The sequence below is a fragment of the Passer domesticus genome, chromosome 4 (genome assembly GCF_036417665.1).
Source record: "Passer domesticus isolate bPasDom1 chromosome 4, bPasDom1.hap1, whole genome shotgun sequence".
NCBI classification, from domain to species: Eukaryota; Metazoa; Chordata; class Aves; order Passeriformes; family Passeridae; genus Passer; species Passer domesticus.
The window spans coordinates 55,454,744-55,477,214 of NC_087477.1; the positions used below are offsets into that span (position 1 = coordinate 55,454,744).

At 35.2% G+C, this 22,471-nt stretch overlaps 1 protein-coding gene across 2 annotated transcripts in view; it reads right to left on the reverse strand.

Annotated features, from left to right (window-relative positions):
- The window catches only part of TUSC3 (tumor suppressor candidate 3), a 107,969-nt gene that overhangs the window by 13,378 nt on the left and 72,120 nt on the right, over positions 1–22,471 (reverse strand). For both annotated transcript variants that reach the window (XM_064418066.1, XM_064418067.1), the window contains one exon: positions 8,648–8,711. In XM_064418066.1, the coding sequence (XP_064274136.1) occupies positions 8,648–8,711 (64 nt within the window). The remainder of the gene's footprint in view (positions 1–8,647; positions 8,712–22,471) is intronic.

Consider the following 22,471-nt stretch of genomic DNA (forward strand, 5'->3'; position numbering starts at 1 on the left):
CCAGCTGATACATGTTTTCATGTAAACATATTATTTACATGAAAACATATTATTTACATAGGGCTTTTGAAAAGGTTTTGAATTTTGATACAGGAAGAAGAACAGTTTTAAAGCAGGATGAAAAAGACAGTAATAATCACAATTTATAAGCTTATACAGAAAATAAAATATTCAGCCCTGAAAAAATCAATATGCCTTATCAGAAATAGGGAAAAAACAGACCACCAAATCCAAACCAAAACAGAATAAAAAATACTGGATCAATAAAATCCAAGATTATAGATATCCTACAAAATGAAACTAATTGCTAGTAAATTTGGGATACTTATTATTAGCATACTTTAATAGAAAATTTAATCACAGAATGCCCAAAAGGAAGAAAACCTGATAATGCCAAAGTTTATTAATGTAATGCATAATTTATATCTTTACGTCACAAATTTATTCCTAATTAGTAGTAAGTGAGGAGTGAAAGAAGGAGAGAAAATAGCCTGACTAGCATTTGGTTACTTTTGTGAAAAAAGTTTGGTGGTCTCATTCATATTCAGTTGTTTTTCTGCCAAGGGTGCAAAATCTGGCATTAGCATTACAAACACAGAAAGATACAGCTACCTTTTAAAATGCAGATCACGCAGTTGCTTAATAACACATGAGCAAGAAAAACTAGAGAACAAAATATTCATCCACTTGAGCCTGTGCTCAGTTTACTGTTACCTAAAATGGGGATAGATTATCATGCAATCTTTAAAAATTGCTGGTTCAGTTCATCAGACATGGAACAAATAAAATCACATAATTTGTGTCAAGCATTAATATGATTAACAGAAAGATCTACAGATCTTTTGTCTTCTATCTTTTTTATTTTTTTTCTTTTTTGATTTTATTTTTTGTTTGGCTTGCTTTTTGCTGGGGGGTGGTGATTAGAATATGAGAAATTCTTGCTGGCCCCTTACAAGAGGGCATATTTTGCTGATAAGAGATATTTATTTTAACCTTTTCCTACTGAGACTTAAACTTCTATGCTTAAGATGCCAAGTCCTGTATGTTTCATCTCACTGCAGAAGGATGCTTTCTAAATCAGAAGTTGAAAAAGTGGAGAACAGTCTAAAAATTATTTATCTGAATATGGATTTATGGATGAATACACAATCAAGCTGTATTGAAGTATCTTTTAGTGGCCTGAAATCCAGTTGTAATGATACTAACAACAACCCTGAACATACTATCTGTTTAAAACCATCTGGCTTCAAGCTTAACTGAATGGTTTTTCAATAATTTTAGGAAGTATCATAAAAGTCTTGGCATTCACGGAATTCTACTCAACTCCTTGAAATATGCATGTCACAACAGTGAAGTAGCTCAAAGTTTGCATTTCTACCACTGAAATGCCAACTATACTATACCACTTTCCTTTTTGATTATTTTTCATCATTTTCAAAGAGCAGAGAATAGATTTCACATTAATGTAGAATTTCCTATAGTGAAAAAATTTACTATTAATTTGATTAGTTTCAGCTTTAGTTTATGAACCTGTCTCTCTAATCCACAGGCAATCTGGATAGAGGCATTGCTCTTGTGATGCTCTTAGACATCTGAGAATGGAAAGGCCATATAAAAGCATCAGAAGAAGAAAAAGACTCTGGAATCTGTTTTAATTCAGCTGCAAAATGGAGCATAGAGATACCTGATTAAGTTTGTGTTAAATCACTAATCAAACATGCAGTGTTTTTCAGCCTGATTTACATCCTAATTATTCACATTTAGGATCAGCTAAAACTAACACTGGGGAAATGATTTTTACGTTTATTATTTATCACCTTTTTGGCTGTATGGATTACATCTAATGAAATTTCAGGTTTAGTCCTGTCCATCTTGCAAATTTCTATAGTGTGGTTTGCCCCATAATATCTTTTTCTAGCTTTACTTATATTTTATAATCCATTTCTCTAAATTTTCAAATATATATTTCAAATAAATATTGAAATCACAAAAGTACAAACACCTTTAGAACAGGTAGATGTATAACAGTACTTTACTTTCATTAATGTTAAGCATACCAGAGAAACAAAGAAATGAGGGAATTTCTTAACAGTTTAATTTAACTTTTAAATGCAGACACATTTCCTAAAACAAACTTCATTTGAGCTTTTTTAGGTATTTATGAGACTATATAATTTTCTCTCAGTATTCTAACACTTACAAACATCTACCTTATTTTCAAGCACTTTATTTCAAACACTAGACCTACTATGTCTCATCTGTTTGTTAGCACACACTTGATACTTGCATGCAGGTACACTCTCTCATTTTGCCTAAAAACCTATAGATATTTTTAAGAATGTCACATATTCTTTTTCTATACCATAAGTCATCATCAACGTGAGTCTAGGCTATCATTTTACTCTCCATCATTGCTAGGTTCTAGGCAATAAAATTTATTTCTTAGCTAAATGCACTTGAGGACTACTCCATTTAGTAAAAGGCATCTGTGGATCCAAAAGGTAAAAAATTTAACTTTGGACTAGATTTCTGCATCTTTTAGCCATTCAAGCTAATATGTTTCTTAACCATTAAAATAATTAACTGAAGCCTAAACAAACCCTTAAGAATGTCTTCAGTCTGTGGTCAGTCAATGCCTCTTGTTGTGTAGACAAGTAGTCAGCTATTTGTGAAAGGCAAATAAAAATGGGCCAATTGCCAGTGCAGCTGACAGCTAAATTAGCTTTGCAGGGGTCTGCACTTCCATTGGAAAATTTTAACCAGAAACTAAAAATGCTTGAAAATCACTGAAATTCAGAGTTGGTAAATTCATGCAGAGGACACACACCATATGTGAAGGTAGTTCACCTATTCCAAAGTAATGCAATTAGCTGATGAAAGATTATGAATTATGTTTCATGTTGTGTTAACAAATGCCCAACTGTAAATTTAAGGTCTCTGCATATCTCTCTCACATTTAAGGAACCTTAATGTCTTTTCTAAAGGGTCATATTATGAACTGCTTTAAGGTCAAGCAGTAGGAGACTTAGGTAATGTAAAACTGTCTTGACTTTTCTATCTATGATGTCCTTATGCTTCTTTACATTTAGGAGGAATCAGACACCTTCCAGAAGAATCAGAACAAGTTACAAGATTCACAGGCAGTACTGGCAGCTAATGCAAGTAAATAATAGAAAATATGCAGGATGTTCTGCTGCTTCAATGTTGGTTTCCAAAGTTAATTAGCAAGCATGCTTAAATGTGCTGTAATGTTGTGGTTTTAGTCCTAACTTTATCCAGCATGGTTTTCTCTCTCTCTCTCTTTCTTTCTTTTCTTTCTCTCTTTCTTTCCTTCTCTCTTTCTTTCCTTTCTTTCCTTCTCTCTCTCTCTTTCTCTCTTTCTTTCTCTCTCTCTCTCATTCTTCCTTTTCTCTCTCTCTCTTTCGTTCTTTCTTATCCTTAAGATCAAGACTATAATAATCCCGTCTCACTGCTTTAGTTAGTATCCTTATTCACTTTACCATATAATCTCTGGGGAACATAGAAATAGTTGTGCATGTTGATGCACAAGTGACAGAATCTTACTACTGAGAGCTAATTGAATATTATTCTACTGACTTATGACTCAAAATTTCAGATTCTTCTGCTCAGTGACTACTCTGACATACAGAAAGTTATCTATTTACATTCATCTTACGGAGAAGATTCCTCACACCACAGAGGCACTTAATACATTTAATTTAAATTCCCTCTGTAGGACAGGAAATCTCTTTCATAATAACTGTCATTTTAACACTACCAAAAAGCTTTCTCCTTTTCCCTTTCAATCAATATCTTGTATCCACCTACGCAGGTGTCCCATTAAATTTTGCCTTGGGAATTCAAATTAGGAAACTGAAAAGACATTTCCATTTTTACTTAGGTGCATGTGTTTAATCAGCGTGAATGCTAAGTTTAATGAGAAAACTTACCGGGTTAATCACAACTGCTAATTCATATAATAATGGGTTTTGGTTAAAATATCTCCTATATAGGAGCTATATCATATAAATATATTATATAAGTATATAAGTAAATAGTTTGTTTAATAACCAAGACTCCTTTGATAATGAAAATATTTACTTTTAAATTTACTCCTTAAAGTAAGGATCCACTGTTACTACAAAAGGGAAAAAACTATGACATACTACATTCAAAACAGTTTTATTTCTCCAGAGAATAACATTAAAACTTGATGAAAATTCATTAGAAATACTAAGTAGTATCTACAAAAAGGAAGAATAAAAGAATTTAAGAAACCTTTTAACTTCAGCACAGCTTATCCAACATTATTATTACTTATCTTTCTTGCTGTATCTTGACACCCAGAGCAATATTTACACCTGCACACTTCAATGCCTTTTTGGATATAACAGCCATATGCACTATCTCTATTCAACTGCAGTTAATTACAACAGTAACACTGATTGGGTAGTTTACTGCACGTCATTTCTCTTAGGCAATGACAGCTCTTCATTCCAAAGTTATTTCTCTTTTGCCTTTATGTCTTCTTAATAACTGCAGCAACAGTACTTCAATACCCTTGTCTTTACTTTCTTGTCACTCCAAGAATGTCAACCTACTCAGCAGTTAAAAAAAATTTATCAGTACCCAATAATTTTTGCTCACTCCTCTTATCTATGACCCAATTTTTGTCAGAAGAGGGCTGCAAGAATAGACACCACAAGTCTGGAACCTCTTCTGCATGTGGAAAGAGAATTTTTCAACCTTGAAAGAAAAAACTGAAAGCAGATTGAAAAGATCAGCATATTTTCATGGGTATAACCTCAAATTAAATTTATACCTAATTCTTATTCCATATTATTTTTATTATTTCCAGATAAAAAGTATTTTCTTTTTAAATTTTTTTTTAACCTGTCGATTTATGGTGAACAATGATGTATAATGTGGCATGAATAAAAGCAAACCTTGGCTTTTGTTTTATTCCTAGGCAATAAAAAGCTAAAACATAACGGATCACACACTTTCATTCCATAGAGTGTTCTCCATTTTTTAATGAAAGCTTCACTAAAGCTCTTCCACCAATTCTATAAGGCTGGCAAAAGAAATCCAAAGGGAAGCCAAATGTTATGTCAGACAAGATTGTAATTCATACCAGAATGCACCATGAACTGTAGGTTGGAAGGTTCAGACTAGATGAAAAACAGCTTCACATCTGAAACTACCCAGAGAGATTACGTGATCTCCATCCCTGAAGTTTTGAAAAAATTGCACCCAACAACACCAAGAAAGACAAGCTCCAATGTTAATGATAATCCTTCAGTAACAGAAAGACTACAGTATATAGTCTTCCAAGATCCCTTTCAACCAACACTTTCACGATTTCCATAATTATGTCCTGAAGTTAACTCTTCAATACAAGAGAAAGGGGAGCCAAAGAAAAAAACTGAGTTAAGAGTCATCTTGGCAGCATAACAGAGACTGCTCCAAGTAATAGCCTGGAAGTCACAGAAGTGTATAATATACAAGCACCAGGATATCTTGGAAGTCATTTCCAACCAACCATGTATTTTCACTGTTCTCTGCTATGTGTTCATGAAGACATGCAGTTCATTAAGTTCATGAAGAACTGCAGCCCACAGGAAAGGCTCACATTGGAGCCTTGGAGAACTTTGGAGTTCGTGGAGAACTTTCTCCCATAGGAGGAAGCAAGGGAAGAGTGTGATGAGTCCTCATCCTGAGGAAGAAAGAGAGGCAGAGACAATTGTGATGAACTGGACACGGCTTCGATTCTCCATACCCTTGCACCACTGTGGGAGACCAGGTAGATAAATCAGGAGCAAAGTTAAGCCCAGGAAGAAGGGAGGGGTGGGGGGGAAAGTAATTTTAAGATTTGTTTTTTATTTCTCATTACCCTTCTCTGTTTTGATTGGTAGTAACTTCAGTTAATTTCCCTGAGTCTCTCCCTGTCCTTATCTTGACCCATGAGCCTTTTGCTACATTTTCTCTCCCCTGAGCATCTGAAGAGTGACTGAGTGGCTTTGGCAAGCCCCTGTCCAGCGAAGGTCAGCTCACCCCTAGTGCCAATGAAATTCACCCCTTGGTGAGTACACTGTATATGTACATCTACCTATGTAATTAGTAGCTTAGTATAGATTTTACTGAATTTAATTTTGCCTTATAAAATGACTTAAACTGTATCTGACATCTTCAGAAGTCCTTCTTACCCAAGTCCTAATTATGTAGCTACAGCATGGAAAACCAGATTTTTATATAGAAATCATCTAGCAGATGCTGTAGGATCACTATCTAAAATAAAATACAGAAATCCAAAGGAAATTCATATTTTTTCATCTGAGGTATTAAAAATTCACTTTATAGAGAAATACAACATTGCATTTCAACATCTAGCAAGAAGTGACAAGCTTACTACTACAAAGTAAAAAGAAGCAACCAAATGAAACATGTACATTACCAGAATAGTAATGTCCTGTTTTAAAATTCAATGCATCTTTCAAAGGATAAAATGAATCTGGCATATTTTTTCTATTTCCCATATTTTATAACAACATTTTCTGAATTTAAAAAAAAATGAAGAAGCAATTGAGCATCTCATAATTACTAGCAACATTGAAAGAATAAAGGAATAATAATTTTCATGAGTAACTGTTAAACTCTGTCAAGATTTTTGTGAAAGATTTCATTCTGAAATTTGTGTGTGACCAAAAATCATCTCAACAGTATTGAGCCATGAAATGAAACCTTAGAGAATTCTTTCTGCAAGTAGCAGTGAACAACATCACTGAAAAGATTCTTTCAGACAGCTGCATTAATGTAGCTAGCCAACTTCCTGGTTTAGAGACAGTATCTGCCAACAAAAAGATATGACTTTCACGCCTGAGTCAGAGAAAATATGTAATCAACAAAATTTTTATTTTTAACGTTCTCTGGTTTGGGGGCCTACTTTTGTCAAGCAGTCAATGGGATTGTTTTAGATAACAGATTTGTTTAAATTCTGGCATTTCAAGAAAAGCAGAAAACTGTGAAATCATAAATTCCAGCTCTACAAAGGAAAGCATAAAGGTGATACAAGTAAGATACATACTCTATCTAATAAACAAGAAACTTTTCATATGGAATGCAATAGTTGTTTCTGTGTACTTTTTAAAAAATGCAGCATTTAAAGCAATAATCACTGCGTTTTGACTTGGCAGTTTTCAGGTGGAAACACTACACAGATGGAAACTTTGTAGCCCCTCTGGGTAACCTGCTTCCATGCTTGCACACCATTATGGTAAGAAGCACCTTTTTGTCTTCAGACTGATTTTCCTGGTTTTCAGTTTTAGTCCACTGCCTCTTGTTCTCTCAAAGGGCACTACTGTCTCCCTCCTCTTCATGTCCTCCAGATATCTATTTACATTGATGAGATCTCCCTAAGAGTCTTCTTTAAGTTTAAACAGTTCCAGCTCCCTCAGCCTTCTTTCACAGGATAATCCCCTAATGATCTTCGTGGCTCTTTGCTGGACTCGCTCAATTAAGTCTGCAACATTCCTGTACTGGGAGATCCAGAACTGAAAACATCATTCCAGTCCAATTGCAAATATTATATTTGCTCTGGAAAATATGATCATAACTTTGAAACTAAATTAATAATGGCTATTTATGAAGCATATAAGGTTTCACAGGTAGCAAAATGGATGCCAGGCAAATGAATGTAATGAAGGTGTAATGAAGGTGTTGTCTTTGGATAGGAAATGCCAAAGATGAAGGTAGACATGGAAGTTAGGGGAAGGGCAGGTTCTAAGGCAACATAATTTCAGAGAGAGAACAAAAGAGTAGCCACAATCATAAAACTAGGATCCATCTATTACCGCAGATTGGGAAATATTATTTTCTTTTGCTTGTTCCCCTTAGAGAAAAGTATTTGTGATGGAACTACTAAACTTTAAAAATGTTTAATGGTGATTAGAGTTCTCTTTCAATGAAGAAAGATGGAAAGAATCACCGTTTTAAAACCCCAGAGAGAACAGAAGTTTTTCTTACAGTATATTAAAACTTTCACAAAAACCCAGCGCCCGCCTCACCCCTGCTGAAAACCCTTACTTAACTTTCTCTGACGCATTAAGACTGAAAGAGTAAAAGTAGGTCACAAAGTCTTTCTGTGAGGAGGTGATGTCAGAGCAAAAGTGATTGAGTTATTTGTTTCAAGAAGCAGTAGTAAACTGTTTATATTAGGTGGAGAAAAAAAAATGCAAGGACTATTGGAGGACAAATCATCTTCATGCACACTTGGCAAATTTCTGTATGCCTTTCTTGTAAGTAAAAAGAAATAATTTTTTTTCATTGAATTTTTAATTATTATAATAAAGATTAAAAAATAAGAATATTAGTTTTTGCCACTGGAAGGGTAACAGTGAAAAGAAAAAAAAATTAAGAATAGTAACCAGGCATAAGACTAACAAAGGCGCACAGAGGTGAAAAGCAATGCCAGTGTTACTTAGCAGTAAATAGAAACAACAATGAATATTTATTTCAACATATGATAAGTAAACCAAAATACAATACCTGTTTAAATGTTCAATAATATTCACTGCTAGAGTAATTTCATTTAACAGCACACTGTGCCTCACATTGTTTTTTTAATATTTCTCACCAGTTTGAAGGATACTCAGCAGAAGAATAATATGTGACTCTGCCACAAACTGAGCCTGGCTGCTTCCATGTATGTAACTCTGTAAAATAAAAATGAAAAACATTCCTTTTGAAGAAATCCATTGAAAATGGCACAACCAGATATGTGAGAATAAAACCTGTTTTGCAGAAAAAATACAGGTAGCAACAGATAGATATTAATAGCACAGTTTATGTATATAGATTTAGTCAAAATGAATGCTAAAAATTTACACAAAACACACATATAGAGTAAATGTAACGTTTCAAACAGGAAAGCATTATGCTGGGCTCTTCTCCACAGTGCTTCTACTTTGGAATAAAGAGCATGCATTTATTTGCTCAGGTGATAAAACTTTTCAGAAGGGAGATGATAAAATCAAGGGCATTGCCACAGCATTGTTTTTACAAAGTTGAAAACTGAAGCCTGTCTTAAACAAATAATTCTACTTTAGTCTTTCTCAGATTGAGTGAAGTGTCTTCATACAAAGTCTATTTTGTCTTTCTCTGGTAAGGGACAATTGTGTCCATCAAAGTTCCTAATGCAGAAACCATCTTATTTACAGGGAAATATTGCAAAATAAATGTCAATACTAAAACTAAGTCTAACAGAGTCTACTGCTCTCTGTCCCAAATAAATATTATTAATGGGCCCCTTTGTACACTTATTTTAAGAACCTGTAGTATACTAGTGAAAAGCTGTTAGTGTTTATTGTTAACTATCTATGACAGCAATGAGGACTGAAGGACTGTCAACACGCACGAAAACAGGGAGAATCTCTGTCTTCCTCTCCTGTATCAATTGCAAACACTGAGTACAGTTTGTCATAGCATGCTATGTGAAGTTAAATATATCCGTGTTCTGAAAGTATTATTTATATATATTATTCTTAAGCATAGACAAAATTTTCACCCTAACTAAATGGAAAGAAAAATGCTCACTAGTAAGGTAAAGAAACAGAAAATTTTTTGCCCCCAGTCTAAATGCAGGGGTTTGTTTGTTTATTTAACTTACACATGTTGATTTAGTTCAGTTTATTCTGAGTAATTCTGGCTTAGTAGCATCCTTGTCATGATTCAGAACTCAGATTTTAAATAATTGGATGCTTCATACAAAAGAATGCCTTCACCCTCATTAGTTAAATGCTAGATACTGTGTCAGCTCATATAATTTATATCTACTCAGTAGGTTGCTATCTATAGTTTTCAAAATTTAATCATATTATGCTCATTCAAGTAATCAATTCAAACCTAAACAAGGTGAGACCTTCATGTACCTAAAGTTTGTATTTCTCTCTTTCTTTAACAAGACAAAAATCACTGATCTCATAAGAATATCTCATTGAAGTCTGATATGACAATGGGCCAAACTTGATTGTATTTCTTGATTTTTTTTTTTTCTGCATAACTTATAGATTTCACTAAGGCTACATATATACACACACCCCCACCCCCCATTCATGCTCACATGTACATAAGAGAAAGGAAGAAAATAAGAATATTTCACATTAATAAAAATTAAAGACAAAGTTAAAATGCTTGATAGATTGTGTATTCTGATTCAGTTGTGACCATTGTCCTGTGAATAGTGACCTTCTGTCATTATTTTGACATTACATTTTTCAGTTTTTCTCCTAAGAGGAATGAAAAGAGTCACTTGCAAAAAGAGCTACTGCTTCAGATGACAAAAACCTGTTCCATGCTGGGGAGGAATCACATTTCAAGTGCTGGTCTTCATTGCCCCTAATAGTAACTTTATTTAAAAGTATCACTCCAGTTTGTGTGACTTCTGGTTTCACTTGGGAATAAAAAAAAAAAAACAACTACAAAGAATTTTATTAATGAAATAGGACAGTTTCATAACCATGTATCTGTCAAACCTGTACAGTAGTGTTGGTTTTAAAAATGCCAGCAAATATGCTCTCAAGTCTGAAAATTTCAAACATGATTTTTCAGTTGCTATTCACACTTGAAAAATTGACTAAAAATTATCTTAAGGATCTTAATTATCTAAAAAATTATCATCTAAGGATGATCAGGAAACCCAGTCTGCAATACTGTCCACATAGATTACTTATAATGCAAAGCTGAAACACCACAAAAAACAACTAAATGCTTCAAAACTGAATTAGATGGTTGCTGCTTTTAAAATAATTTCTGGTTTTAAAAAGAAGGAAGTATTGGAAGAAATTCTGATTTAAAAAACTTTACGGCAAAGTTTTGAATGTTATTGAAGTGGTATAGTGATTTAATGTAATGCACTAGCAGGCTTGGTATCACAATAATATAAGGATACAACTGTTGGAAAGACATTCTCAGAAATCTCTCATTAGAATAATAGAATCATAGAATGGTCTGTGCTGGAAGGGACCTTTAGAGGTCATCTGCTTCAATCCCCCTGCAGTAAGTAGGACCATAAACTAGATTAGGTTGCTCTTGTCAAGCCTGACGATGTTCAGGGATGGGGCATCTATCACCTCTCTGGGCAATCTATGCCAGTGTCTCACCACCCTCATGATAAAAAAAAATTCTTTCTTGTATCTTGTCTAAATCTACCCTCTTTTAGTTTAAAACTATTACCCGTTGTCCTATTGCAACAGGTCTAAAACATCTGTCCCCATTTTTCTTATAAGATCCCTTTAAGTACTGAAAGTCTGCAATAAGGTCTCCCCAGAGCCTTCTCTTCTGATTCATTGTTAATCACTGTGATAAAATCCTAATAACAACAAAGAATTTAGAGCAGAATATCTTTCCCTGCCTGTTGGTTAAATTAACAGAGCAATTAGTTTTATTACATGATGCAAAATATGCATATTTATATCAGAATTCAAACAGTCTCTCAAAAGATAAAAGACCTCAGGAAACAAAATCATGAAAACAAAGATACACTCATTATCAATATTAATTAGGTCAAGATAGCTGCCATCTGATAGTATAAAGAAAAAAAAATTAACTAGATACAGCATATTTGCAAACATGAAACTTGAACAAACCAAACAAAAATCTGAAGCAACAAAAAATCCTGACGGAAAAACCAGAATATGAATTTCTGGCTAAATGTCTCATAGGGATCCCTGTTATAACTCTATTTCTTTAAATGCAAAATGCTAAAGGCATAGCCTTGCTTACAAGGAGGTGGATGTTCTTTGCTTTAGTTCTGGAAATCTCCTGTGTATATTAAAAAGCTAGTAGGAGACAATTGTTACATTTTCAGAGAGGGAACAGAAATGAATCAAAGCAAAGAGAGTAGCCAGCTTGAACACAAAAGCCAAGTTTCACCTTTGAGAGGTCAGGAGAACTCAGGTCAACAGAGAGAGTTGAAGTAAGTGAAAGCACTAGTTGAAAGCCATTCTGTTAAAGTACTAAATAAGGCAGATGTTTACTGCACAGTATTGACTTAAAAAAAAGAAAAAAGACAAATCATCATTTTAACTACCACCTTCTTTGTTCTGTTACAAATGTTCTTAAGTAGATTATTCTTAAAAGTTACCTAGCAATCTAGCAATAGATCTGTGTGTGATCAACAGGGTCCCCAAATTGCATTGCTTCCCTAAGACATTGTTCTCTAAGTACTCAAAACAGTAGCATGGCACATCTCCTCTATAGCTATGGGTCAACTGGAGCAATGCTTGGTAAGTACGGAAAGTGACAGACTATACTAGGGATGAAGATTAACCAAAATAATTTACATTTGACAACTTATTGTGAATCACCTGAATTTATGACAGTACCTCATCCTATTTCTTATGAGGAATGGATATTAACCACTTCACAAAAGAACTGCAGGGTGTGTGTCAATGAACCTTCAGACTTACTTTCTAAGACAAAAAACTGAGTAAAGTTTTCAGACGACAGAAGAACAGTATTTAATGTAAAAACATATGGCAAGCAATTTTTCCTGAAGAGTGAATAGTGAGAACTGTATGGCATTTTTCTTTGTGCCCTTCCCTACAGGCATATGACAATACTTTGAGGCCACTTGAAGCATGGATTATATGTGTATTGCTACATATTTATGCAAATGTACCACCCACACGCCAGTTCTGTACACTGCAATGGCCACTGACTCATCAAATTCATTTCCTTCTGTGACTCATACTTACCTAAAATAGAAATGTATTTAAAGAAACATTTTTAAAGGACTATTGAAGGATTAGCTATTTATCAATTCTCAAACTAAAGAAAGGAACTGATCACATGTGAGGTTTCTTGCTTTTCATACTACTTCTTTCCTTCTGCAAGTAGATTGCTGAATGACATTCTCATGAAATTTTATTTGAAGCTACAAACTTTTAAAACACTGAGAAATACAATTTCTGGTTTTGCTAAGTTTTCTGCTTTTTGACACTGAATCCACTTAATATTTGGAAACTCTATCTGAAGAGTCTGATAGTCTTGAAGTCTATCTGGCTGCAAATGCTTTAGGCAAGTGCTTTAAATAAATTCATTAATAAACTCAGATTTTTTCTTTTGTTTTAAAGGCAGCAAGAGGGAAGACCAGGTAAGATGCAAAGATAAAATCTGTCAGAAGAGAGGCAACCATAGCTTGAGCAGAAAATTGGACAGCCACACAATTAGCATTGCCACACAACAGACAACAGCAATGTCATAGTGGTAGGACTAATAGGGGAACCAGAGCCTAAGTAACTCACACTTTAAAAAAACAGTCCTTTTCCAACTCCAACATTCTCGCGTATCAGGTCTTATTTCAAAGAAGCTATTTGAATTTTGAACTGAAATAATCATATCCCTAAATCAGGCCATTTTTCTTTGGCAGTGACAAACAATTGTTCAATGCATGCATATTTTTACAAAACTGTGTTAAATGTTTATCTACTATTCATAAACTCATTAAATATTTAGTGTTATTGAACTGCAGATGGTACACACGCATATATACATAAATATATATAAAATCCCACACCAGAATACTTAAGGGTAACAGCAATGTAATATCTTTTTAAAATTTCCCTAAATGCAGCATATGTTTGTGATTTCCCTTCAAGAGTGATAGTTGTCATGGTTCATAATAGACTTAAGTCTAACCTGTGCTCTTTATTTCTTTCTGTTAATGCAGTGTAAATAAACCAGAAACAAAGTAAGGAGAAATAAGGGCTCTGCAAGTCATGTGGTTAAGTCTTAAGGCAAGAATAATTTTGGACTACCCAAAATTAAAACATGATTTCAGGTGCTTTCTTAAAACAAACGTCACAATGTTTATTTTTCATTAGAATGCACAGGAAGGATACTAGGGTGAAGGGAGCTGATTAAACTGAGCTGGGTTTAGTAATAGCCTAAAATACACGGCTACTTCACGAAGTATAATTTGGGATAACTGAGAAATAACTCATCCTGAGTTTATGAGATATGACACACATCTAATTAAAAAAGTGTTCTGAAAACTGATCAAAAGCAGATAATTTTGCTAATAACTATTCCTGAAAATGATGAACTGAATTTGGATTGTATGTTGAAGAAGTCCCTAGATGGAGACTGTGCCCTGAAGGAGACAACAGGCCAAGTTCAAGCTAACATATGTAGAAAGCAATGAAGCAACAGCGTGGTTAACTGCCCCAAAGAGAGAGTTATGAATTCCAAACCATGAGGATAAGCACTATTAATCTGTCTTCTTTCACTACATTAACATTCAGGGTGAAATTCATCAGAGAAAGGAATATTACAGAAAGCCATGGATTACTTAATTATGATTGAGCCTTTGGAATGGCATATTTTAATTAAAGACCACCAATTTTGCCAAGAACATGCATTCGATTTAAGCAGATGTTATTTTCTCTTAATTTAGAGAGAAAAAGAACCATGCAACATTATCTATCTATTCAGATTTTACATAATTTCCAAATCCAGGAACTTTCAGCAGGACTTTCAGAAGAATTTAAATGTTTAAAAAGCAGAAGTTCTAGAACATTGTCCCACAATATCATTTCCAAGACCTTTTAATTTTGAGTGCAGAAAAAGCTTAAACATTTTATGAAAGACAAATGATTCATTCAGTAAAGCAAACACTTTGAAACCAAACATCAAGGTACATAAATAAATGTTTTACAGTGTGATTTCATTATCATACCTTCATTTCTCCAGACAGGTTTTCTTCTAAGCAAACTACGTAACACTTCAAAAGCAGCTAAAACTACCCAGCAAGATTAAGAAAAGAAATCTTATATAGTTCAAAAGCTGAAGCTTTCTGACTCTGTTACTGCAGCTACCTATTTAAATATTATGATTTCTAAAACCAGCACAGTTTCACATAGCTTCACTTGAAGCATGCACTCCAAATATGATTCTTTAATTCCAATGTAGTAGTATTTGTTCAGTTCATACAGGCAAATCAGTTTTAACTTACTTACAGACCCAATAGGGGACTTCCAATGAAGTTATTGACCTAGTCAGGTCTGTGAAAATCTCAGAATAGAAGCCTAATCTAATTCCCTGCTTTCTTTCCATCACAGAAGATACTATTATCTGCTGGGTATAGCACATGTTCGGTGACCTATTTTTCCTGTAGCAGCCAATCTTAAAAAGCTCATCTTGTGAGCAGTGATGTGAAAAACCAGGAGATGATACTGGTTTGGGCCTAAGTTATTCACATGTGTGAGAATTGCTACCAGCTAGGGACATAATATGGGTATGAGTTTATTTTAAAGAACTTAACAACAAATCTCAGTAAATAAATTTGTGAATCCCATCACAAAAACTAAAGAAAGACAAGAAGTCTTGAAGCTAGTTAATTTACTAAAAGAAACCTCTGACTAGTCTAATCACATATTATTATTCAATAGTTAGGAAAATGTCCAAGTATTTAATAGGTCAATTGGTATTATTGTAGATAACTAGATATAAAAGGGGCATCTACAAATAATGCTTAATGGCTTCAAAAATTAATGTAGTAGTAAACACAAAATAAATCTAAACTCACCACTTACTGCTAACAGAAATCCTAAATAAATGAATTTGCATTTCTAGCAAAATGAAGACCACATCTGACAGTAAGAAACATGCAGTCAGCTATTTGAGACAATATCTTCTCTAAAAATCTTCATTTTATTTAACAATGAACAGAAACAATAAACTTTAATTTAACACTAACCCACATGAAATAAACAATTTCTTTTGAACAGTTACTAGCTTTATGAACATTTCTAACTCAATTATAAGCCAACAGTTCACCAGCATGGTGAAAATTTCATGTATTATAATCCTAGCAAGCAATCTCTCTAAGTAACATCTCTACATGAAATGCCATCTAGCTCAGTTACAGACAACCAAGATCAGGATCAGCAAAAGAGCAGAACTGCACACACCAGCATATACAAGATAGTGAGGAATAGACAGAATTATTAGATGTTTTATTTATGTACTTTCAGTAACTTTATTCCATTTACTCAATCACCTTATGTAGCAGGCACAGGGCCTGCACGGTGTCCTTGGCGGTCAGAGGCCTGAGCTAGGAAATACCAAAGTCAGCATGACTAAGGCTTTAGAAGCCCTTCTCTTCCGCCTTTTGGGACCCTGTTATCTCCATGTATATCCATAGGTCACTTTTCCCCTGACCCTTACTATTGGACAGTTTTCAATACCCCTGTAAGGTATAAAAACCCCTAACTCTGCCCGGTTCGGGAGAGGAGAGCTGTCACTGGACCCTTCGCGGAGACCCCAATAAAAGAACCCTGCGGAACCTACACAGCGCTGCTCCCTCTCTCTCTGCGTCTGCTGCGGCGGCGGTACCGACGGCCCCAGGCAAGCTAAAAGAGCTGAAATCACTAAAGAGCTGACTGCAAATCACTATAGCTTGCCTGGGTTGCCTGAGCCCCCCGCTGAGCGATCCTGGCCGGCCGGCATTCCCCGATGGGCTTCTGCCCTGAGGGTAATAGCCCAGCCATAACCTTACTCTAAAAATTATTAGGATATCTATAAAATCAACCGGGCCTCAAATAAAACTCCATGTGTTTATTATTTTTTCAGCATCCTTGGTGCAACAGTTAGTGCAAGTATTCAGACTTACTAAACAAGACCATAAATCATATCAGCCACTTTTGATGGGTGGGTTTAATAGCTATGGATGAAATCAACCCTTTTTAAGAAATATTTACTGAAGGTGTTTTTTTAAGAATCTATGTAACACAGATACACACAACAATCTCATACAGACTCTTTGATTCCCTCATTTTTAAATTCAATGAATATGAGTTACATTTTCCAGACCTGAGCTCATTCCTGTGTTCACCATTGCTCAAAACAAAAACTGAGACAAGAGAAGCAACCAGTTTTCATAGGACTGGCTGTCTGAAACAGCCTGTGCTGGCTGCCTTCCATGAAGTCCATCTGGCACCAAGCTCACTTCAGAATATGATCTGGGTTTCCAGTCCTAGAACAAAAGTGGAAAAATGCTGCCTTACTTTTGAAGACTAGCAGGCTGGAAAGGGTAGCTGGTATAATTTAAAATAGCATACAAATCCTGGTTTACGCTGCTGCTTCGGTTGTTCCTAGACAGCTTTTATAGCTATATTGCATTATTTAGGGTTTCTAGAAGTACTATCAAAGGAGTCCACTACTAGAGATTATCTCACAAATCTAGAAACTGCAAACACTCCTCTCAAATATAGGCTTTGATATAACCTGCTGAATAAGAATTAATTCTGAGGGACTTCTTCCATATTTATTAATCACAAAATAGTAAGAGAACAAAAGATGCAGCAAGCCTTCAAAGAATCATACTTGTGGATTTCAGAAAAAACCCAGAACTTAAACCTCTCATTAAGAATAAAACATTGCTACCCTTAAAGCCTTAATTCCTGTGTTACATAATGGATGGAACAGGTGCAAAATATCTTCCCTCTAAATGTGCAAGATGACACATGGTACCCAGGTCAGAGACTTCAACAGAGATGGAGACTTCCAGGATCTCTGAAATAGCATGCTGGTAGGCTGGGGAAGTTTGAGTGACATAGCTTAGCCTACTTGCCTAAGGAAATAATTTTTTTTTTTCAATTGTGATGCCTTGCTTAACAACTTGACTCCTTCTTAATCAACTTGAAAAAATGGTAAAAAAATTCTCAGAGAAGAGTGATGTTCCTGCACATTTCATTACAGGTGAACAACCAAAATAGTGATTCTACTGAAAGAAAAGCTGTGATTAAAGTTCAACAGTTAATAGTTGTTCTGGAGTATGGACTGCTTGCATAATACATGGAAGCCAAACCATAACACTTCCAATTAGGAAACAAAAGTAATTGAGATGTTTTTTATGAACAGCATTTCACAGAATCACAAGGTTAGAAGACACCTTCAAGATCATCGAGTCCAACCCATGCGCCAGCACCTCAACTAGACCATCGCACCAAGTGCCATAGCCAGTCTTTTTTAAACACATCCAGGGATGGTGACTCTACCACCTCCCCGGGGAACCCATTCCAGAACTTTATCACTCTTTCCATAAAAAACTTTTTCCTAATATCCAACCTATATTTCCCTTGATGCGGCTGAGACTGTGTCCTCTGGTTCTGTCAGTGCTGCCTGGAGAAAGAGACCAGCCCCACCTGACTACAACCACCTTTCAGGAAGCTGTAGATGGTCATAATGTCACCTCTGAGTCTCCTTTTCTCCAGGCTGCACAACCCCAGCTCCCTCTGTCGTTCCTTACAGAGCTTGTGTTCCAAGCCCCTCTCCAGTCTCGCGGCCCTCCTCTGAACACATTCAAGCATCTCAACATCCTTCCCAGACCGAGTGGCCCAGAACTGGTCACAGTACTCAAGGTGTGGCCTCACCAGTGCCAAGTACAGGGGAAGAATGACCTCCCTGGTCCTTTCTCCAAAAACACAAACATATTTTTAATAACAACTAATTTCTGACTTCACAAATATCTCTTTACTTTTTTCCCTCTGATGCTGAGCACAATATGGGATAAATCTCATTAGTCTCAAAAAAAAGAAAAAAATAAAGGCTAAGTATGTACCTAGATTCTGCCATATATCTATCTGTTCCACAGCATGGGAGTGTGATGATCTTTATAAAATTCATGTTCTGACAAAGAATGGTCATAGCAAAACAGGAAAGAGAGCTACAGTATAGTAGAACAGAAGGTTTCCTTACAAACTATACAGATGGAAGAGCTGAGAGAGCCATTCAGCTAAGCTCACGTCGTTGCTGTTATCTAAATTATGGTTTAGAATCTAAGACTAGTGGAAAAAAAAATTGCATCTTTAAGTTTCTGTTTTCCTGGATCTGTAGTAATATTTTCTTTTGACAAAGAAATTACAGCCATTTTGGATAAAGCATTCAGCATAATCCCATATACCTTCTCATAGTATTTATGACTTAAAAGATGTTTTTAATTTCCTAATCAGAACGGCAATATTTTCACTTTTGAAATTTTGAAGTGTTATTTCAATTGGATTTCAAGCTGTGAGGCACAGGAGATATTTTCACTTAAATACTGAAGCGCTGCAAGCAGAAATGAAGACAGACAGACTACTATGACACTAGTTGCAAAATACGCTGAAATCAAAAGGCTGTGAAAAACAGAAACAAAAGGAAGTTTACTTTGTAGCAGAAGCAAGAGCAGGTGTCAATACCAAATTACTTCAAAGCTACAATCCAATTAACAACAACAGAGAAGTTGGGAGACAGTGAATGAGTCTGTTGTTCTGATAAAGACCAAAACATTTACATTGGTATCTGATGATAATTAAGTAACATTAGGACCCTTAACTACAACTGAAACCACAGATGATTGTCAGGTCAGCAAAATGTTACTAAAATAATGCTGTATACAGCTACAGAGATACCAAAGTTTGGCCATAAATTAGGTGGGACTAAAATCCAGCAAGTGGAATCCTATCAATACAAGCCATATCTTTAGATTCCAGCTGATATGGGAGCACAACATTAATGCAGTGGGGTGCTGAGAAGCTGGGTGTACAATATGGATGGCAAGGAGTTAAAAACACTGGAGTAAATGGAGCCAGAATTGTTATCTGTCAAACTGCAGAGGTTAGTTTGTGGCTCCTGGGCAAGCAGTAAAAGTCTTCTCATCTTAACCCTAAAAGCAATGCAGTGACTGAAGTGTGGCACCTGCACTCCCTAATTCAAGAACTGCTGGTGTATCACAGTGCTGTATTTTTGCTGCAGCACAAAACAAATGGATGAAGTAATAGCTGCTTTGGTGCCACTACAGCTTCAATACCAAAAAGAGGAAACCTAACAGCCACAATACAGGCACCTGAGGTGGTTTCGCATTCTCCTAATTCTAATGCCAATGCTGCGGAACATGACAAGCTTTAATTGGAGTTTATCTGGAAGGGAGGACAATACACCTTTAACAGGCTCCTGCATAAGTATAAACATTCACCCATGATTGCACAAGCTGTGCTTGCTGAACTTTTACAAGCTATCTCGCTCCTTCCAGACATCAAATTAAACAAAGAAGACCCTCCTGAAAAGATGGGAGAGGCACCACCAGCAGTGCAGCAAGCATTTAATGAAATAAAAGTTATAACTCCACCTTGAGAGATATCAAGTTCAGGCAGTTAAACAACTTGAAACACTGAAGGATAATCTATCGGGAAAAACCCCTCTGAGACTTGTGTTGTTTTCCTATTCCAGGAATAAAGCCAGAACACCCTCAGTGAAGATCAAAGGAACCAGTTTGAAGTGGGGGAACTGCCATTCTCTCAATTTACATGAGAAAGCTCACAGAAAACAGCCATGATAATGCAAAAAACACTTTTATTTAGGTCCTTTTATCTTTTTGGTTACTTTTGTGGTAGGCATAGGAACCTTTTCATAATCGATGGATTATTTCTTTTTTAATAGAAGGTCTATAGTAGACCAATTGTCATGTTTCTTTTTATAGGAACCTGCTAAGAAATTAAATTGATGAATGTGATGAATAGATGAAACTTTCAGTTTCCACCATAACTGCCTGTTTTCATTTTATTAATGTGATTGTGTTTTCATCACAAGTGCCTTGTCTGGAAAAAAAAATTAGCAGGACTGCACATTTTATCCGCACAAAAAATGTTAGCAGGACTGCACATTTTATGTATTATTAGTTTGATTTTTGCTAACTTTGTCTTTTTACGGAAAAAAATGCTCTGAAGAAAAGCTTTTATGTTTATCTTATGGATGTATAACTTCGTTTCAAACAAATTTAGCCTAGGAGTTGGTACAAGAATTCATATTTGGAATCAGGGAAAAAGTGTTCGGCTTCCCAGGTCCTTCTCAGAACATTTTAGATCTATTATGGTTTGACTAAAAATTCCAGAGATATTAACAAGTGAACTAAATAATCTTGACAAAATAAAAGTGTTACATACAAAATGGTTCAGTACCTCTTCCTAGACCAGAAGGGGGAAATTCAAGAGAAAAAAAGTAAGCTGGGATTTATGATCCCACCAATAATAAAGTCACAGTTTCTGTTTTGTGTCAGGATTAAATTACATGGAGCTGTACTCTCTCTATGTGCTGAAGAATACAGTAAATGTAATGTAAAGGTGTGTTTCCATGAAAACCTTTTATAGGGGAACTTTTTTGTATTTTTTTGAAAACTGTAAGCACAAGCAGTCTTGTTGAAGGTACACTACTACCAGTAATGCATCAAATTACAGAATTCTTAACTAGGTAGGGCTTCGTGTCAATCTTCCTCTTTTGGATTGCCTTAAAGGAGTTAACCCCCATTCCTGGCCTCTCCCTTGCTCTGCTCTCTTTTCTATTTCCTTCTAATCTCTCTACCTCCAATTTTACTGGTAAATAAAATCCCTATTGACTTTGGCATATGATGTCTTTTGCACCCTAATTCTTGTAGAGGCATCTCTCAATAATTGGACATTAACAACTTGTTATCTTCATGCCAGTACAATCTCTCTCATTTGTTCTTTGTTTTTGCTAATTAACACTTAAGATCACAAAAAAAGCAGTCATTTGGAGAAAAGGGCTAAGGAAAATTACAGGCTTAGCATGATTGTAAAAAAAAATCAAAATAGAACTGAATGCCTAAAAAAAAAAGGTCAAAACCAAATTCCCAATAAGTTTTGCTGCACTTGATTTTAAAATTTTTATCAGTATCCTAGAATAAGCCTATACTAATCAGAATTGTACAGCTGAGTTATTATAAAAAAAGTGTTCAGTGTTGCCCAGAGCAATTTTTTGTATAGTATATTAGGTCTAGTTACCAAATTGGAAGAAGTACTGCTGACATGACATAGCAACTGAGTAAAATGAAGCCTTTAGTAGGACAAATTGAGAATACAAGAATCACTCCATGTATAGAATATAAAGTTTGAGAGCAAGCACACCTGACAAACAGGAATTTGTTTCACAGTAACAAACTCTTTGAATCCATGCTTTATGAAGGCAGATATAAGAGTCACTTATTTAAAGGCATTGCTTAATGCACTAGCAGATGCTTCCTAATTATTCGAATAAAGAGTGAGAACATTTTTTTCAAAGGAAGTGCATGCCATTAAGAGTCTTGTATTTCAGCAACTATCACATTTGTGATGATGTCTTTTATAAAGTTTTGTTTATGATGTCAGGCAATCACTGAATATAACATAAACACCAGTAACTAAAACTTTTATGTTACGACACAAAACCTCAGACCTATCTGCTGTATTATCCTTAGCAAGCATTCCAGCCTAAAATGAATACAAATCGAATACTGCTGTCAGCAAGCCTAGCTGCATTTCAAATTTCTTCCATCTGCTGTCGCCAAGAAAAACACCCAAACAGTCAAGCACCGAAAAGTTCCAGGATTGCAAAAAGCAACGCAAGTCATATACACATTCTGAATTATCATTACATTCAA